Source organism: Dendropsophus ebraccatus, chromosome 5, assembly GCF_027789765.1.
Source record: "Dendropsophus ebraccatus isolate aDenEbr1 chromosome 5, aDenEbr1.pat, whole genome shotgun sequence".
Lineage (NCBI taxonomy): Eukaryota > Metazoa > Chordata > Amphibia > Anura > Hylidae > Dendropsophus > Dendropsophus ebraccatus.
The window spans coordinates 161,301,496-161,321,495 of NC_091458.1; the positions used below are offsets into that span (position 1 = coordinate 161,301,496).

Genomic DNA, 20,000 nt, shown 5'->3' on the forward strand with positions numbered 1-20,000 from the left:
GAACGGCCGCTCACTGGATGTTTTTTCTTTTTCGGACCATTCTCTGTAAACCCTAGAGATGGTTGTGCGTGAAAATCCCAGTAGATCAGCAGTTTCTGAAATACTCAGACCAGCCCTTCTGGCACCAACAACCATGCCACGTTCAAAGGCACCAAATCACCTTTCTTCCCCATACTGATGCTCGGTTTGAACTGCAGGAGATTGTCTTGACCATGTCTATATGCCTAAATGCACTGAGTTGCCGCCATGTGATTGGCTGATTAGAAATTAAGTGGTAACGTGCAGTTGGACAGGTGTACCTAATAAAGTGGCCGGTGAGTGTATGTGTATATATATATATATATATATATATATATATATATATATTAATATAGTTACTTGAGAAATAAAACAAAGTATCTAGAGACACAAAAAAACAAAATGAGGACATTTCATTCCATGTTGGCGTGTTTTAGGACCCCCACTAAGGTCATGACAGTGGACGGTCCATCATATAAAGTGCATTATATACAGTGCAGTATATACATTGTATTATATATGGTGCATCAGATGCAGTGCATTATATACCGTGTATTATATACGGTGCATTATATACAGTGCATTATATATAGTGCATTATATACAGTGTATTATATACGGTGCAGTATATACATTGTATTATATAAGGTGCATTATATACATTGTATTATATATGGTGCATCAGATGCAGTGTAATATATACCGTGTATTATATATGGTGCATTATATACAGTGCATTATATCAGTGCATTAGATACGGTGCATTATATACGGTGTATTATATACAGTGCATTATATATGGTGTATTATATACGGTGCATTATATATGGTTTATTATATATGGTGTATTATATACAGTGTATTATATACAGTGTATTACATACAGTGTATTATATACAGTGTATTATATACAGTGCATTATATATGGTGTATTATATACGGTGCATTATATATGGTTTATTATATATAGTGTATTATATACAGTGTATTATATACAGTGTATTATATACAGTGTATTATATACGGTGCATTATATATGGTGTATTATATACAGTGCATTATATACAGTGTATTATATAAGGTGCATTATATATGGTGTATTATATACGGTGCATTATATATGGTTTATTATATATATAGTGTATTATATACAGTGCATTATATACAGTGTATTATATATGGTGCATTATATACAGTACATTATAGACGGTGCATTATATACGGTGCATTATATAGGGTGCATTATACACAGTGTATTATATACAGTACATTATATACAGAGATATTCATTAGCGGCTTCTTTTACCTTGTAAGACGGCAGGAAGCAGAGGACTCCGTGGCTGACGGTCTGGCAGACTGATAGTAAGAGGGCGCCAATCTCATCCTGGAAGTCAAAGGTTTCTGTATGCTGATACGTCGCACAAAGCTTACGACCTTTTGGACCAGCACCAACTGTGCCGACCCATACCTGTAATACAAGCAGATTAGCGCTCACTGCATGGCTGTATACGGCTAATAGAGGACACGTATCTCTATAAAATATGCTATAATGAGCTGCTGAAATGTAAAAGTAGAAGAATAAATCTAAACACAAACTGCATTGATCCCCAGAAACACAATGGCGCTGTATAGTGGATCACACATGTGCCAGACAGGTGGAGAAATTTACCAGCTTCAGGCTGGGTTCACACTACGTATATTTCAGTCAGTATTGTGGTCCTCATATTGCAACCAAAACCAGGAGTGGATTAAAAACACAGAAAGGCTCTGTTCACACAATGGTGAAATTGAGTGGATGGCCGCCATTTAGTGGCAAATATTTGCTGTTATTTTAAAACAACGGCTGTTATACTGAAATAATAGCCGTTATTTACTGTTATATGGCAGCCATCCACTCAATTTCACCATTGTATGGACAGAGCCTTTCTGTGTTTTTAATCCACTCCTGGTTTTGGTTGCAATATGAGGACCACAATACTGACTGAAATATACATAGTGTGAACCCAGCCTAAAGGGGTACTCCGGAAAGAAAAAAAAATGTTTAATTGCTTGCTTTGGAGCAGGTGTATATATGTGCGCCCGCTAGGCGCCAGATCCCGCCCACAGGTTGAATAGGGGTGGGGCTTTACTTACTTGTACACTGGTGATAATAAATCTCCCCCACTGCGTCTTACAGTCCTATAATATGGTCATTCTCCATATCTCTATCTGTCTAGGACACGACCATCACTGGGATTGTACTATAGCAAATAGCCGCTAGAACAATCCACAGGAAAAACAGAGCGAAAGAAAAGCAATCCAGCCTCAACACATTACAGAGATTGTCCCCAAAGACAGGGACGTCCACAACGTACCAATCTGCAGCAGGATCTCAAGACGTTACTCACCTGGGATTTTTGGATGACATGGTTGGCCTCCAGCTGGATAGAAAACTTAACACCGAGTTCAGAGGAGAACGATCCCATCGGAGACAAAGTGCCGGAAGTGAGAACAATGGAGCGGGCATTGCCGCTCAGCTCAGAGAAGGCCTGAAATACACAATCAACATCAATGGCATTTACAGGATTGGACCAAATTACACCTCAGTTACAGCAGAGAGAAATACAACATATATATACTGTATATAACACTTAATAATAAAAAAATACTAAAATGTGACTGAAATCAGTGACTGTTCTCTAATTCTACTCATGTGACAATACAGAGGAGAAATGTTCTGAGAGGAGAGCTCCGGGCTCCTGTACAAGCTGCAGATGGAGCCACAGGAAGTGGCAGGTACAGGGGACGCCGGGCAGGTAGCAATAACACCTGATATCACTGACATGGAAAACAACATGGGAGGTTCCATTTTAGTTGATAGTAAATTTAAAGTGATCCTGTACCCCCCACCCCCCTTGCTCTATGTGCGGTTTTCTGCACCATCCACAAGCTCAGATGCTGTACATATTATATACACCTGTATAAAACTCATCTGTGTCTTTTCTGCTGTAAAATCGCTTCATTTCATCAGTGGACAGTGTCAACTAGGCGGAGCTTCACAGCAGGTGGGCCTCTTCCACTAAATGGACAGTGTCACCTAGGCGGGGCTTCACAGCAGGTGGGCCTCCTCCACTATATGAACAGTGTCACCTAGGCGGGGCTTCACAGCAGGTGGGCCTCCTCCACTAAATGGACAGTGTCACCTAGGCGGGGCTTCACAGCAGGTGGGCCTTCTCCACTAAATGGACAGTGTCACCTAGGCGGGGCTTCACAGCAGGTGGGCCTCCTCCACTTTATAGACAGTGTCACCTATGCGGGGCTTCACAGCAGGTGGGCCTCCTCCACTATAAGGACAGTGTCACCTAGGTGGGGCTTCACAGCAGGTGGGCCCCCTCTCCTATACGGACAGTGTCACCTAGGCGGGGCTTCACAGCAGGTGGGCCCCCTCTCCTATACGGACAGTGTCACCTAGGCGGGGCTTCAAAGCAGGTGGGACTACTTCACTATAATGGACAGTGTCCCCTAGGCGGGGCTTCACAGCAGGTGGGCCCCCTCTCCTATACGGACAGTGTCACCTAGGTGGGGCTTCACAGCAGGTGGGACTCCTTCACTATAATGGACAGTGTCCCCTAGGCGGGGCTTCACAGCAGGTGGGCCTCCTCCACTATATAGACAGTCTCACCTAGGCGCGGCTTCACAGCAGGTGGGCCTCCTCCACTATATGGACAGTGTCCCCTAGGCGGGGCTTCACAGCAGGTGGGCCTCCTCCACTATATAGACAGTGTCACCTAGGCGGGGCTTCACGGCAGGTGGGCCCCCTCTCCTATATGGACAGTGTCACCTAGGCGGGGCTTCACAGCAGGTGGGCCCCCTCTCCTATACGGACAGTGTCACCTAGGCGGGGCTTCACAGCAGGTGGGCCCCCTCTCCTATACGGACAGTGTCACCTAGGCGGGGCTTCACAGCAGGTGGGCCTCCTTCACTATATGGAAAGTGTCACCTAGACGGGGCTTCACAGCAGTTGGGTACTCTACCCAGCTAGGAGATGGGGTTAAACTGCCCTGCCCTGGTGACATTGTTCACCGATGAAATGAAGTGAGAGTAAGGGGGTGACAGTATAACTTTAAAGTGACCCTGTCGCCCCCTATTTGCAGTCTGACTGCTCTCCACAGGTGTAATCGGTAAATGTTACAGCTTTCATTACTTATTTTATATCACACCTCACGGTGCTTGTTCTGGTAAAAAGTCGTTTTTATCACCTGTGGATTGGTATATGTGGGCGGGGGCTCGTGGTCTTTGTGCTACATTGCTCCGCCCTAGCGACACTTAGCCCCACCCCATCCGTGACATCACCACATAGACCCCACCCCCCTTTAGCGGCCATTGTGTGGGGCATTCTAGGGGGATGGCGCCTAGAGCTTATGGCTGGCCCTTTCAAGGCCTGCTGAGGGGCGGGGCGGAGCGATGTGGCACAAAGGCCGCAAGGCCCCGCCCACATACACCAATCCACAGGTGATAAAAACGACTTTTTACCAGAACAAGCACCATGAGGTGTGATATAAAATAAGTAATAAAAGCTGTAACATTTACCCATTACACCTGTGGAGAGCAGTCAGACTGCAAATAGGGGCGACAGGGTCACTTTAAGGGCCTTGTTACGTATCTTTAGCAATGTCCATGCAGCCCTTGCCTTCAGTGTAAAATAATAAAGTGTTTACATACCTGTACTCTCCAGTTCTGCCTTCCGTATCTTCCTGGCTCCTGCCCGCTGCTGCTGCAAGAACCTCAGAGCCAGTATTGGTCAGTGATTGGCTAAGCAGTCTGTTACTTCTGAGACCGGCTCTGAAGTTCCAGTGGTGGCTGCAGACATAAGCCGGGAAGATACCAGGGAGCGGGCAGAAGCCAGGAAGATACCGGGGAGCGGGCAGAAGAGAGGAAGATACCAGGGAGCGGGCAGAAGCCAGGAAGATACCAGGGAGCGGGCAGAAGCCAGGAAGATACCGGGGAGCGGGCAGAAGCCAGGAAGATACTGGGGAGCGGGCAGAAGAGAGGAAGATACCAGGGAGCGGGCAGAAGCCAGGAAGATACAGGGGAGCGGGCAGAAGAGAGAAAGATACCAGGGAGCGGGCAGAAGCCAGGAAGATACAGGGGAGCAGGAAGATACAGGGGAGCAGGTAGAAGCCAGGGAGATACCGGGGAGCGGACAGAAGCCAGGAAGATACCGGGGAGCGGGCAGAAGCCAGGAAGATACCGGGGAGCGGGCAGAAGCCACAAAGATACCGGGGAGCGGGCAGAAGCCAGGAAGATACCGGGGAGGGGACAGAAGTCAGGAAGATACCAGGGAGCGGGCAGAAGAGAGGAAGATACCGGGGAGCGGGCAGAAGCCAGGAAGATACCGGGGAGCGGGCAGAATCCAGGAAGATACCGGGGAGCGGGCAGAAGCCAGGAAGATACAGGGGAGCGGGCAGAAGCCAGGAAAATACAGGGAAGCGGTGAAAAGCCAGGAAGATACAGGGTAGCAGGTAGAAGCCAGGAACATACCGGGGAGCGAACAGAAGCCAGGAAGATATAAGGATGCGGGCAAAAGCCAGGAAGATACAGAGGAGCAGGTAGAAGCCAGGAAGATACCGGGGAGCGGACAGAAGCCAGAAAGATACCGGGGAGCAGGTAGAAGCCAGGAAGATACCGGGGAGCGGGTAAAAGCCAGGAAGATACATGGGAGCGGGCAGAAGCCAGAAAGATAACAGGGAGCGGGCAGAAGAGAGGAAGATATCGGGGAGCGGGCTGAAGCCAGGAAGACACCGGGGAGCGGGCAGAAGCCAGGAAGATACCGGGGAGCAGGCAGAAGCCAGGAAGATACCGGGGAGGGGACAGAAGCCAGGAAGATACCGGGGAGCGGGCAGAAGAGAGGAAGATACCGGGGAGGGGACAGAAGCCAGGAAGATACCGGGGAGCGGGCAGAAGTCAGGAAGATAACGGGGAGCGGGCAGAAGCCAGGAAGATACCGGGGAGGGGACAGAAGCCAGGAAGATACCGGGGAGCGGGCAGAAGTCAGGAAGATAACGGGGAGCGGGCAGAAGCCAGGAAGATAACGGGGAGCAAAGACAGATTTGTATGTTTTCGTTTTTCTTCCTCTGGATCAGCACTGCAGGGTTCCAGGCTGGATATGTCTTTATTCCGCTATGTAACACGCATAGATACAGAAAGCAGGATAGATTGTAAAATAAAGAGTAATTTACCACCGCTGGGTTCAAGCACCAGAAATTCAGCGTATAAACCAGAGTTTTCTGACGGACGTTTCTTCGGTTTTTCGGTCTTGCAAAGAATCCGTTTTCATCCACCACATCTTGCTTATTTGTCCATATGTACGACTGCTGCAAGGCGATCCGGTAGTCTTCTGCAAATCTGAACGAATGGACGTATAATGTAATAAGCCTCTACAAGGCCACAGTCACACACACAGGTTTATTGCCAACAAGATGACGATTTTTACGTCTGTATCAATCACTATAGGAAAATATACAGTCACCTACATTCAATGATGGTTGTTGTTTTGGATGTCACTTATACTGTTACTATGCATGTATCCCTACTACAACAGTGGCCCATATCAGCATATACACAGCTATAATGAAGGAGTTCTCTGCATAATTTTATTTCAATTTAAAGAGAATCTGTAGCCACAATCCCCCCCATAAACCACTTGTACCGTCAGATAGCCGCCTTCAATCCAAGAGCTGTCCTGGGGTCTGTTCAGCTGTTGATGGAATTATTCCACCAAAAAAAGCTGCCCCAGGCCTCGGGCGCGGGTGCTGTTAGTCACGACTCTTTGACACAGCGCTGGTGGTTTAAAAGATCTTTTTTAGCAGAATAACTCCAGGGTGGCTGGGGGGGGGGGGGAGGCAGATTGTGGGTACAGATTGGCTTTAATGGTGCACAAACCGAGGGTAAACACAAACTATTACTAGCAGCTGTGTCCTCCTCCAGCAGATTAACCCTTAAGAAGCAGCTGTGTCCTTTAGCAGATTAACCCCAACAACACTTACAGGCAGTTATGTCCATCTCTAGCAGGTTAATCTTTTACATGCAGTTGTTAACTTCTCCTTTGGCTAGCTTGCATAATATGCAGTTAAATCCTACTACATGGCTAGTGAATAATATTCAGTAAGAAATATAGTAAATGTACCCAGCATCACAGCAGATTTCACTATGAAACTTTCAGTGTGAAATCTGCTGTGAATGTGTGTGAACGCACCCTCAAGGCTTAGATGCAGCAGTTACTACAAACCTAACAGCTCCTCTTCCTATGCCATCCGTTAATGGCACAAAGCATTACAAATCAGGACAGGGGGTGGTGGGAACATAATCCCCATGCCCCCTTGGCGCCACCAGCTCACTGTCACCCTCCTGGTCATGACACCACAGAAGCTACCCGCTCAGTCAGTCAGTAACTGCAGAGATGTCCTGTCCCAGTCACTGACTGGCTGAGTGGGGTTGTGTTGTCACAAGACTTGGAGAAACAAGGGACCTGCGGGTGACCGTGAGCACAGGCAAGTATTACTTCATTATTATGAACCCACCCCCTATCCTCCAGGATTTTAACATTTTCCCGGAGTTCCCCTTAAATGTGTGGTTACAGAAGGAAGCAGTAGGGCTAGGTTCACACCACATTTTTTACAAACATTTTAAGCATATGGTTTTTTACGACCAAAAAATACTGCTGCAACTGGATGCCTGCTATATTTTTATGTCCTGTCTCCAGCTGTATAAACCTGCTTACATGGCGTTTTATGGAAGTCTATATTACTGCGCTCTCTAACCACCCACATTTTGTATCACCTCTGTAATATTTTAAAGGGATTTATTCAGGCATGCTGCATTTCTCCATTTCAAAACTTCAATTTCTCCAAAACAAGCAACATTCTTAGATATTATAATTACAGAAAAATGATCGCAAAAAAAGTAACATACAGAAAAACTTTGCCTTCATGCACACACACAACGTTTAAGTTGAATGAAAGGCCGTCACCAGAAGCCAAAGGTCTCGTAAACTTCGGCTTCTTTTACATCTGTGTCGCTGATCAGTTTTGAACAGATCCGTTTAAGTGAACGGAAACCCAAAACCAGATGTGCAAACCATGTGAGCTGATGGAAACTGCTCATTGTTTTTTAACATAATCCGTTTGTGTTTATCAAATAAAAGAGATTGTTTACATTATTTACACATCGGTTTATAGCAGGAGCCACGTCTCCTCCTCCTCCTGAGCCACGTCTCCTCCTCCTCCTGAGCCACGTCTCCTCCTTCTCCTGAGCCAAGTCTTCTCCTCCTCCTCCTGAGCCACGTCTCCGCCTCCTCCTCCTGAGCCACGTCTCCTCCTCCTCCTCCTGAGCCACGTCTCCTCCTCCTCCTCCTGAGCCACGTCTCCTCCTCCTCCTGAGCCACGTCTCCTCCTCCTGAGCCACGTCTCCTCCTCCTCCTGAGACACGTCTCCTCCTCCTCCTGAGCCACGTCTCCTCCTCCTCCTCCTGAGCCACGTCTCCTCCTCCTCCTCCTGAGCCACGTCTCCTCCTCCTCCTGAGCCAAGTCTTCTCCTCCTCCTCCTCCTGAGCCAAGTCTTCTCCTCCTCCTCCTCCTGAGCCAAGTCTTCTCCTCCTCCTGAGCCAAGTCTTCTCCTCCTCCTCCTCCTGAGCCAAGTCTTCTCCTCCTCCTCCTCCTCCTCCTGAGCCAAGTCTTCTCCTCCTCCTCCTGAGCCACGTCTCCTCCTCCTCCTCCTGAGCCACGTCTCCTCCTCCTCCTGAGCCACGTCTCCTCCTCCTCCTGAGCCAAGTCTTCTCCTCCTCCTCCTGAGCCACGTCTTCTCCTCCTCCTCCTGAGCCACATCTCCTCCTCCTCCTCCTCCTGAGCCACATCTTCTCCTCCTCCTCCTGAGCCACGTCTTCTCCTACTCCTCCTGAGCCACGTCTTCTCCTACTCCTCCTGAGTCACGTCTTCTCCTCCTCCTCCTGAGCCACGACTTCTCTTCCTCCTGAGCCATGTCTCCTCCTCCTCCTCCTGAGCCACGTCTCCTACTCCTGAGCCACGTCTCCTCCTCCTGAGCCACGTCTCCTCCTCCTGAGCCACGTCTCCTCCTCCTCCTGAGCCATGTCTCCTCCTCCTGAGCCACTTCTCCTCCTTCTGAGCCACGTCTTCTCTTCCTGAGCATGCTCAGTGTCAAAACCAGATCATTACACATGGATAGTAATTGGATATAAATGGAGCACTCTTCTATCAGTCATCATTAACATTAGTATAAAAAAAACGAATGCGTCTATTCTGTTCTATTTGAAATTTTTGGATACCTTCAGGCCAGAGGGCAGGACGGAGAGGAGAGCCAGAGAACAGGGTGCCGGATTACACAGCAGCACAGGTAAGTATGCACTGCATCTGTGATGTGGACACTAACACCACGGGTATATGCACGGCTCTGCTGTCAGTCTCCATGGCAATACAAGGATTGTTTGTGTGGCCCGGATGCTGCATACGGGCGATGATCTTAATGATTGCTTGCGTGCTTGTACGGCCACCATGTCGGCCCATGTAAAGAGGCCCATACATATAGGATTAGTTCTGATTATAATTACAGTAATGGATATACACTAATATAATAATATCATTCCCCGTGCACACTAACCTGTTGTTTTGACGAAACAGATAGTCCAGGACTAGAAACAATCCTTTTAGTACCATTTGTGTGGGTGGGCTGAGTGTCGGCACCTTCACTACAGTTTCCTGCCCATTCCGAACAGTTGTCTTCTCCTCCTTTTCAATTACAGCCGCCAGATTTCCCTAAATAAAAAAAAAACAAAAAAACATTTTGAAGTGATGAATTTCGCTACACAAAAAGGGTAACTTTGTGAGTGTCTGCCGCAGCACCTACCTTAAGGAGGGGGAACGTTGCATTAGTTATACCCATCTCATGGAAAACGGACAGGATCTCTTGACCATTCCAGACTTTACATGAAGACTCGTAGTCTCTCTCCACCAAAGCGTCAGCACATTCTCTTATCCAGCTAGGTAACAAATGACAAAAAATAACACCCTGTCTATACACAGTCACACTGACAAAGCTTATAGTACAATATCAGATCTATCCTCTCACACACAGTGAAAACTCCGCCACATTGAGAAGACCCCCTTCAATCTAGACCGCTTTTTCTGTGGCAACATTTCTTCTATTGTAGTCTACGGAAGCTGTCCCTCTAGAAGCCGACCTCAACCACTTGTACGACCAAAGGCCACCTTATACAGCCAATATTTCAGTGGAAACCCCTTTAAGAGGTCACATATTGTAATAACGTGTGCTTCTCGGCCAGGAGGTTGCTAGAAACGCTCCAGCGGCCGATATTCGGCCTGTGTAAAAGTGACACCGATCAGCTGTGGATGGGGACAACGTCCGATCGTAAGCTGACTGTTCATTTAAGGAGGGCTTCAAAATATTTCTCGTCATCAGCCACGTATCTTCGTGTGTGAGGCCAATATCGATAAAGGATTGAGATAGCTAGCCTTGCAGGGATTCCATTTACCCAACATTCTGTATCCTTTTTCTTTAAGGAGACCCCCCCCCCATAAGAAGCTACGTCTGAAACTCTTACAGAAACACAACAATTTTACTTCAATTGGAAAGAACACATTCACTGCATATGGCAAACCAGATAATAACTTACTTGGTCAGACTGTAACAGACAGCTCGTAAGGGTTCGTGGTCGCTGGCTCTGATCCCGTGGACGACCATGCTGTCTATCTCATCTCTAGCATACAGCAGCTGGGCATCAGTTACACTATAGCTGGCAGACTCCCGGGCACAGTCCTCAATGTTGTGGGCCTCATCTAGGATGACCACCTGATCTTTCAAGCAAATATCCATCTAGAAAAAAATTGTATAATAAACCACTTAAAGGGAATGTGTCATCAGAAAATTACCTATTGTTTACATTCGATTTTTATGGCGGAAAATTTTAAAATATTTTTAGTTATATTCTTTCTTATTCATATTACTCATATTAATAAAGGGGAACTATCACCAGGTTAGACGAATGTAACCGCTGATAGCTCCCTAGTGGCATGTAGCGGGTAGGTATCCTTTAGGTTGTGTGCTCCGGTACATGTAGCAGGTAGGTATTCTTTAGGTTGTGTGCTCCGGCACATGTAGCGGGTAGGTATCCTTTAGGTTGTGTGCTCTGGTACATGTAGCAGGTAGGTGTCCTTTAGGTTGTGTGCTCTGGTACATGTAGCAGGTAGGTATCCTTTAGGTTGTGTGCTCTGGTACATGTAGCAGGTAGGTATTCTTTAGGTTGTGTGCTCCGGCACAGGTAGGTATCCTTTAGGTTGTGTGCTCTGGTACATGTAGCAGGTAGGTATCCTTTAGGTTGTGTGCTCCGGCACATGTAGCAGGTAGGTATCCTTTAGGTTGTGTGCTCCGGCACATGTAGCAGGTAGGTATCCTTTAGGTTGTGTGCTCCGGCACATGTAGCAGGTAGGTATCCTTTAGGTTGTGTGCTCCAACACATGTAGCAGGTAGGTATCCTTTAGGTTGTGTGCTCCAACACATGTAGCAGGTAGGTATCTTTTAGGTTGTAAGCTGCAGTACATGTAGCAGGTAGGTATCCTTTAGGTTGTATGCTCCGGCACATGAAAGCGGCTTTGTGGCATGTGGGAAAGCCTCAGAATGGTTTTAATGTTATGGCCTACCAGGCGTCATACAGTAAATAAGGCATAAACCATGACTATGTCACTTACACTCTCTCTAATTTGTGAGTCCAGAAGATAATTATAAGGACAGAAGACGATGTCGGCCTCTATCATCAGTTCGCGAGCTGCATAGTAGGCGCAAGCACGTAGTTTTTTTCCAAGACCTACGAGTTCCTCAATGTCCCACGCCTGGTTTAGTCCCAGTCGATACTGCAAAATGTTTTGTTCACTCATCTTCTGAGCCCCATAATAGTAGCGACATGACGCCCCCTGGAAAAGAGAACAAGAAACATCAAGGTGATCAAAACGCATCATCTAACCCGAAAATAACCCACTAAGGTAAGACGGTCATCATATACAATATCAGGAAGGCAACCAACAAAATAACAAAAATAAGGAATAATTTACTCCATATCAGGTAATATACGTCATCTAAATACCGGCGGCTGCAATCACAGTAAGGCCCTTCCATTCATCTGCCACAATCTGCAGCACAACTCACATTTCTGTGGAAATTGGGCATTTGACTACAGGTGGAGCAGTATGTATTCTGCAATGTAGTGTTGGGTTACTACAGGTGGAGCAGTATGTATTCTGCACTGTAGTGTTGGGATACTACAGGTGGAGCAGTATGTATTCTGCAATGTAGTGTTGGGTTACTACAGGTGGAGCAGTATGTATTCTGCAATGTAGTGTTGGGTTACTACAGGTGGAGCAGTATGTACAGTATTCTGCAATGTAGTGTTGGGTTACTACAGGTGGAGCAGTATGTATTCTGCACTGTAGTGTTGGGTTACTACAGGTGGAGCAGTATGTATTCTGCAATGTAGTGATGGGTTACTACAGGTGGAGCAGTATGTATTCTGCAATGTAGTGTTGGGTTACTACAGGTGGAGCAGTATGTATTCTGCACTGTAGTGTTGGGTTACTACAGGTGGAGCAGTATGTATTCTGCAATGTAGTGTTGGGTTACTACAGGTGGAGCAGTATGTATTCTGCAATGTAGTGTTGGGTTACTACAGGTGGAGCAGTATGTATTCTGCAATGTAGTGTTGGGTTACTACAGGTGGAGCAGTATGTATTCTGCAATGTAGTGTTGGGTTACTACAGGTGGAGCAGTATGTATTCTGCAATGTAGTGTTGGGTTACTACAGGTGGAGCAGTATGTATTCTGCACTGTAGTGTTGGGTTACTACAGGTGGAGCAGTATGTATTCTGCAATGTAGTGTTGGGTTACTACAGGTGGAGCAGTATGTATTCTGCAATGTAGTGTTGGGTTACTACAGGTGGAGCAGTATGTATTCTGCAATGTAGTGTTGGGTTACTACAGGTGGAGCAGTATGTATTCTGCAATGTAGTGTTGGGTTACTACAGGTGGAGCAGTATGTATTCTGCAATGTAGTGTTGGGTTACTACAGGTGGAGCAGTATGTATTCTGCACTGTAGTGTTGGGTTACTACAGGTGGAGCAGTATGTATTCTGCACTGTAGTGTTGGGTTACTACAGGTGGAGCAGTATGTATTCTGCAATGTAGTGTTGGGTTACTACAGGTGGAGCAGTATGTATTCTGCAATGTAGTGTTGGGTTACTACAGGTGGAGCAGTATGTATTCTGCAATGTAGTGTTGGGATACTACAGGTGGAGCAGTATGTATTCTGCAATGTAGTGTTGGGTTGCTACAGGTGGAGCAATATGTATTCTGCAATGTAGTGATGGGATACTACAGGTGGAGCAGTATGTATTCTGCAATGTAGTGTTGGGATACTACAGGTGGAGCAGTATGTATTCTGCAATGTAATGTTGGGTTACTACAGGTGGAGCAGTATGTATTCTGCAATGTAGTGTTGGGTTACTACAGGTGGAGCAGTATGTATTCTGCAATGTAGTGTTGGGTTACTACAGGTGGAGCAGTATGTACAGTATTCTGCAATGTAGTGTTGGGTTACTACAGGTGGAGCAGTATGTACAGTATTCTACAATGTAGTGTTGGGTTACTACAGGTGGAGCAGTATGTATTCTGCAATGTAGTGTTGGGTTACTACAGGTGGAGCAGTATGTACAGTATTCTGCAATGTAGTGTTGGGTTACTACAGGTGGAGCAGTATGTATTCTGCAATGTAGTGATGGGTTACTACAGGTGGAGCAGTATGTACAGTATTCTACAATGTAGTGTTGGGTTACTACAGGTGGAGCAGTATGTATTCTGCAATGTAGTGTTGGGTTACTACAGGTGGAGCAGTATGTATTCTGCAATGTAGTGTTGGGTTACTACAGGTGGAGCAGTATGTATTCTGCAATGTAGTGTTGGGTTACTACAGGTGGAGCAGTATGTATTCTGCAATGTAGTGTTGGGTTACTACAGGTGGAGCAGTATGTATTCTGCAATGTAGTGTTGGGTTACTAAAGGTGGAGCAGTATGTACAGTATTCTACAATGTAGTGTTGGGTTACTAAAGGTGGAGCAGTATGTATTCTGCAATGTAGTGTTGGGTTACTACAGGTGGAGCAGTATGTATTCTGCAATGTAGTGTTGGGTTACTACAGGTGGAGCAGTATGTATTCTGCAATGTAGTGTTGGGTTACTACAGGTGGAGCAGTATGTATTCTGCAATGTAGTGTTGGGTTACTACAGGTGGAGCAGTATGTATTCTGCAATGTAGTGTTGGGTTACTAAAGGTGGAGCAGTATGTACAGTATTCTACAATGTAGTGTTGGGTTACTAAAGGTGGAGCAGTATGTATTCTGCAATGTAGTGTTGGGTTACTACAGGTGGAGCAGTATGTATTCTGCAATGTAGTGTTGGGTTACTACAGGTGGAGCAGTATGTATTCTGCAATGTAGTGTTGGGTTACTACAGGTGGAGCAGTATGTATTCTGCACTGTAGTGTTGGGTTACTACAGGTGGAGCAGTATGTATTTCTACAATGTGGTGTTGGGATACTACAGGTGGAGATTTTTTTGGCTGTACAGTGGTTTTGGTTTGTTGCTGCTCTGGGATATTCTGTGCACTGTATGGCGGTATCTGCAGCTGCGTAGTATTATGTGCACTATATGGCAGTATCTGCGGCTGCGTAGTATTATGTGCACTATATGGCGGTATCTGCAGCTGCGTAGTATTATGTGCACTATATGGCGGTATCTGCGGTTGAGTAGTATTATGTGCACTATATGGCGGTATCTGCGGCTGCGTAGTATTATGTGCACTATATGGCGGTCTCTGCGGTTGAGTAGTATTATGTGCACTATATGGCGTTATCTGTGGCTGCGTAGTATTATGTGCACTATATGGCGTTATCTGTGGCTGCGTAGTATTATGTGCACTATATGGCGGTATCTGCGGCTGCGTAGTATTATGTGCACTATATGGCGGTATCTGTGGCTGCGTACTATTATGAGCACTATATGGCGGTATCTGTGGCTGCGTAGTATTATGTGCACTATATGGCGGTATCTGTGGCTGCGTACTATTATGAGCACTATATGGCGGTATCTGTGGCTGCGTACTATTATGAGCACTATATGGCGGTATCTGCGGCTGTGTAGTATTATGTGCACTATATGGCGGTATCTGCGGCTGCGTAGTATTATGTGCACTATATGGCGGTATCTGCGGCTGAGTAGTATTATGTGCACTATATGGCGGTATCTGTGGCTGCGTAGTATTATGAGCACTATATGGCGGTATCTGCTGCCGTGTAGTAGTATGTTTGTTGGTGAAGCCCCAGCATCAATCATCCGTGAACAAGAAGTTTGAGAAGCCCTGGTCTAAAAAATTTAAATGATTATTAAACATATGAACTGAGCTTTAATACGGCGAAGTGCATGCTCTTCTTCTAACTTGTCTCCTGCAGCAATAAAATGATTAATCATCTCCATATCCTGCTGCAGGAAATCCTGGAACAGGAAGGAGGGCCCTTAAATCCTTCCCCTCCATGAGAGCGCGGCCTTCATCTTGTCTTGGCTCAGAGGACCGGGTCGCTCTAAGCAGCTTATTCTACAAGGGAGAATCTGTTCGCCGATGTCAGGTGACGGCATTTTCAGCAGAACATTCAGCGGGTTTAAGAGCTTCACAAGCCGCGCCAGAAATACGCTGACGGCCCACAACCTCTTTGTGCTGAAACGTCTTCAGGGCTCAATAAAATTCCTATAAACATTTTAGGATTCCCAAAGCAATGAAGGAAATGCAGGGATGCTTTACCAGTCCAGCGGGAGCCCAGCCATGGTTTCATACAGTATATATATATATATATATATATACACTGCATATACCTGGCTCAGAAAGAAGCTGCTCTACCCAAGTTATTCATAACCAAGCGAGGCCCTTAACCCTTCTGTATATGAGCGTGACTATAAGGGGGAAGAACGACCGGCAGAACGCAACATTAGCTGAAGAATACAAGGAGCGCACAACACACAAACATACAGAGAAGCTACAACAAAGCGAACAACACACAAACATACAGATAAGCTACAACAAAGCGAACACGCGGACAACACACAGAGAAGCTAGAACAAAGCGAACAAGCGGACAACACACAAACATACAGAGAAGCTACAACAAAGCGAACAAGCGGACAACACACAAACATACAGAGAAGCTACAACAAAGCGAACAACACACAAACATACAGGGAAGCTAGAACAAAGCGAACACGCGGACAACACACGAACATACAGAGAAGCTAGAACAAAGCGAACAAGCGGACAACACACAAACATACAGAGAAGCTAGAACAAAGCGAACACGCGGACGACACACAAACATACAGGGAAGCTACAACAAAGCGAACAAGCGGACAACACACAAACATACAGAGAAGCTAGAACAAAGCGAACAAGCGGACAACACACAAACATACAGAGAAGCTAGAACAAAGCGAACAAGCGGACAACACACAAACATACAGAGAAGCTAGAACAAAGCGAACAAGCGGACAACACACAAACATACAGAGAAGCTAGAACAAAGCGAACAAGCGGACAACACACAAACATACAGAGAAGCTAGAACAAAGCGAACAAGCGGACAACACACAAACATACAGAGAGGCCAGAACAAAGCGAACAAGCGAACAACACACAAACATACAGAGAGGCCAGAACAAAGCGAACAACACACAAACATACAGAGAAGCTAGAACAAAGCGAACACGCGACAACACACAGACATACAGGGAAGCTAAAACAAAGCGAACAAGCGAACAACACACAAACATACAGAGAGGCCAGAACAAAGCGAACAACACACAAACATACAGAGAAGCTAGAACAAAGCGAACACGCGACAACACACAGACATACAGGGAAGCTAAAACAAAGCGAACACGCGGACAACACACAAACATACAGGGAAGCTACAACAAAGCGAACAAGCGACAACACACAAACATACAGAGAAGCTAGAACAAAGCAAACAAGCGGACAACACACAAACACAGAGAGGCTAGACTTTCCTCTCTTTATATACACACGGTGTCCGCTCATCTGGAAGCTTCTCGCTGGTTGCCCCAGAATACTGCACATACAACTCAAGAGGACACAACACGGAGCAGATTTAATAATATTGTCTAATACCACCACCTACAAGACAATGGCGAGTCAGAAGCTGATAAAATATCAGAAAATAATGACATCATTACATCAAATATACAAATAAATCAGGCATTAAAACTGATGGCGACCACCGAGAAAGCATAAAATAACAAAAATCAATGGAATATGAAAAAGGGAAGACAACATAATATAAAGTGCTGAGCTAGACGCCCCCTTACAGAAGAACCTCCACTGGGACATCCACAATCTCCATAAAGTGCCAACCTCTGAGGATGATGAGCGGATGGCTCCGGCCCGGGGAGTCTGCAGTGTGAACGTACCCTTGGCCATAGTGTCGGGGATGAGGGGACATCACAGGTGCAAACATGGTCTATCTACCTGTTCTGGTCATCACGTTCTGCATGTCCGGGCCGTATGGTGTCTGATACGCCAGGAATCAGAACAGTGAGATTTCCATTAGGACGGTGGGGCCCGGATCTGTCATGGGGCACCTAGGAAAGTATCTTTTTGATATTTTCAGGTGTGTTCTCTTGATAGCTGAGGGGGAGGCCACACATGGGTAGTAAAGCTCTGCCCAGAGGGTCAGAGATGGCAGGTGAAGCCCCCTCAGACTGTCCCCCTTTACATATTAGATAAAAATCCAACATTTGAGTGTCCCAAGGGTGGGGATCCAATCCAATGGGTTTATGCATCAATTTCTATGCCCGGCCCCCCGAGGGAGGAAGGATCTGTACTACATCTTTATGAGATAAACCTAAACGCTTAATGGTTTGTCTTGTAACCTTAAACAAATCTACTTTGTGAAGATTGAATGTGCGGTGTGTGACTGTGTACTGTATGACCAGGTGACTGTGTACTGTATGACCGGGTGACTGTGCACTGTATGACCGGGTGACTGTGTACTGTCGGGTGACTGTGCACTGTATGACCGGGTGGCTGTGTACTGTATGACCGGGTGACTGTGCACTGTATGACCGGGTGACTGTGCACTGTATGACCGGGTGACTGTGTACTGTATGACCGGGTGACTGTGCACTGTATGACCGGGTGACTGTGCACTGTATGACCGGGTGACTGTGCACTGTATGACCGGGTGGCTGTGCACTGTATGACCGGGTGACTGTGCACTGTATGACCGGGTGACTGTGCACTGTATGACCGGGTGACTGTGTACTGTATGACCGGGTGACTGTGCACTGTATGACCGGGTGACTGTGTACTGTATGACCGGGTGACTGTGCACTGTATGACCAGGTGACTGTGTACTGTATGACCGGGTGACTGTGTACAGTATGACCGGGTGACTGTGTACTGTATGACCGGGTGACTGTGTACAGTATGACCGGGTGACTGTGCACTGTATGACCGGGTGACTGTGTACTGTATGACCGGGTGACTGTGCACTGTATGACCAGGTGACTGTGTACTGTATGACCGGGTGACTGTGCACTGTATGACCGGGTGACTGTGTACTGTATGACCGGGTGACTGTGCACTGTATGACCAGGTGACTGTGTACTGTATGACCGGGTGACTGTGCACTGTATGAACAGCTGGCATACTCTACTGTGTGACTGTGTACTGTATGACTGGGTGACTGTGTACTCTATGACCAGGTGGCATACTCTACTGTGTGACTGTGTACTGTACGAACGGGTGGCATTCTCTATTGCGTGGCCAGTGCTCTCTGCTGCCACCTCTGTCCATGTCAGGAACTGTCCAGAGCAGCTGCAAATCCCCAAACCTTTCCTGCTCTGGACAGTTCCTGACATGGACAGAGGTGGTAGCAGAGAGCACTGTGTCAGACTGGAAAGAATACACCACTTCCTGCAGGACATACAGCAGCTGATAAGTACTGGAAGACTAGAGATTTTTTTTTTATATATAGAAGTAAATTACAAATCTCTGGCACCAGTTGATTTGAAAGAAAAACCTTTTTGGTGAACAACCCCTTTAATATAAACCTTTAAAACATACAAATTGGTGTATAAATTAGTATATCTTGGTGCATAAATTGGTGTATATATTGGTGTATAAAGTGGAGTATATATTGGTGTATAAATTAGTGTATAAAGTATGGTGCGTTTACACAGAGAGATTTATTTGACAGATTTTGGAAGCCAAAGCCAGGAATGGATTTGGAAAGAGGAGAAAACTCAATCTTTCCTTTATGACCTGTTCCCTGTTTATAGTCTGTTCCTGGCTTTGGCTTCCAAAATCTGTCAGATAAATCTCTCTGTGTAAACGCACCATTAGTGTATATATTGGTGTATATATTGGTGTATACATAAGTCAAAATTACAGCCTAACTGCCTATTACATCGCAATAGTAATAAAATACATAACCGCATACACTGGTAAGAAGGGACATCAGTCACTTGGCTCCTGCATCTGTCCATTCAGTGTACGGCATAAATGGAAGAACGGCCAGTTACACGTAAGTCGATATGTAAATGAATTCCAATACAAGATAGGTGGAATAGATGGAAACTTCATCAACCATAAAAGCGAAGTTCACTCCAACGTGGAGCAGAAAGGTTTCCATGAAGAGGAGTTTCGAGGATCTATAAAAATAATAGGTGGAAATAATAAAAATAAACAGAAGCGAGGTGTCAGAGAAGTGATCGCCGCGTCCGTGGAAAGACACAAGCCCCGAGCTGTTCTGTCGCTCTGTATCTCCCGCAGGAAGGCGACCGCCTGAGTCCAAGAACAACATGATAGGA

The 20,000-nt window shown here is 46.2% G+C and overlaps 1 protein-coding gene across 2 annotated transcripts in view; it reads right to left on the reverse strand.

Annotated features, from left to right (window-relative positions):
- BRIP1 (BRCA1 interacting DNA helicase 1) overlaps positions 1-20,000 on the reverse strand; it is a 176,841-nt gene that overhangs the window by 99,489 nt on the left and 57,352 nt on the right. For both annotated transcript variants that reach the window (XM_069972725.1, XM_069972726.1), the window contains exons 8-14: positions 11,774-11,995; positions 10,702-10,901; positions 9,915-10,047; positions 9,669-9,823; positions 6,237-6,402; positions 2,406-2,546; positions 1,325-1,486 (exon numbers count right to left, since the gene is read on the reverse strand). In XM_069972725.1, the coding sequence (XP_069828826.1) occupies positions 1,325-1,486; positions 2,406-2,546; positions 6,237-6,402; positions 9,669-9,823; positions 9,915-10,047; positions 10,702-10,901; positions 11,774-11,995 (1,179 nt within the window). The remainder of the gene's footprint in view (positions 1-1,324; positions 1,487-2,405; positions 2,547-6,236; positions 6,403-9,668; positions 9,824-9,914; positions 10,048-10,701; positions 10,902-11,773; positions 11,996-20,000) is intronic.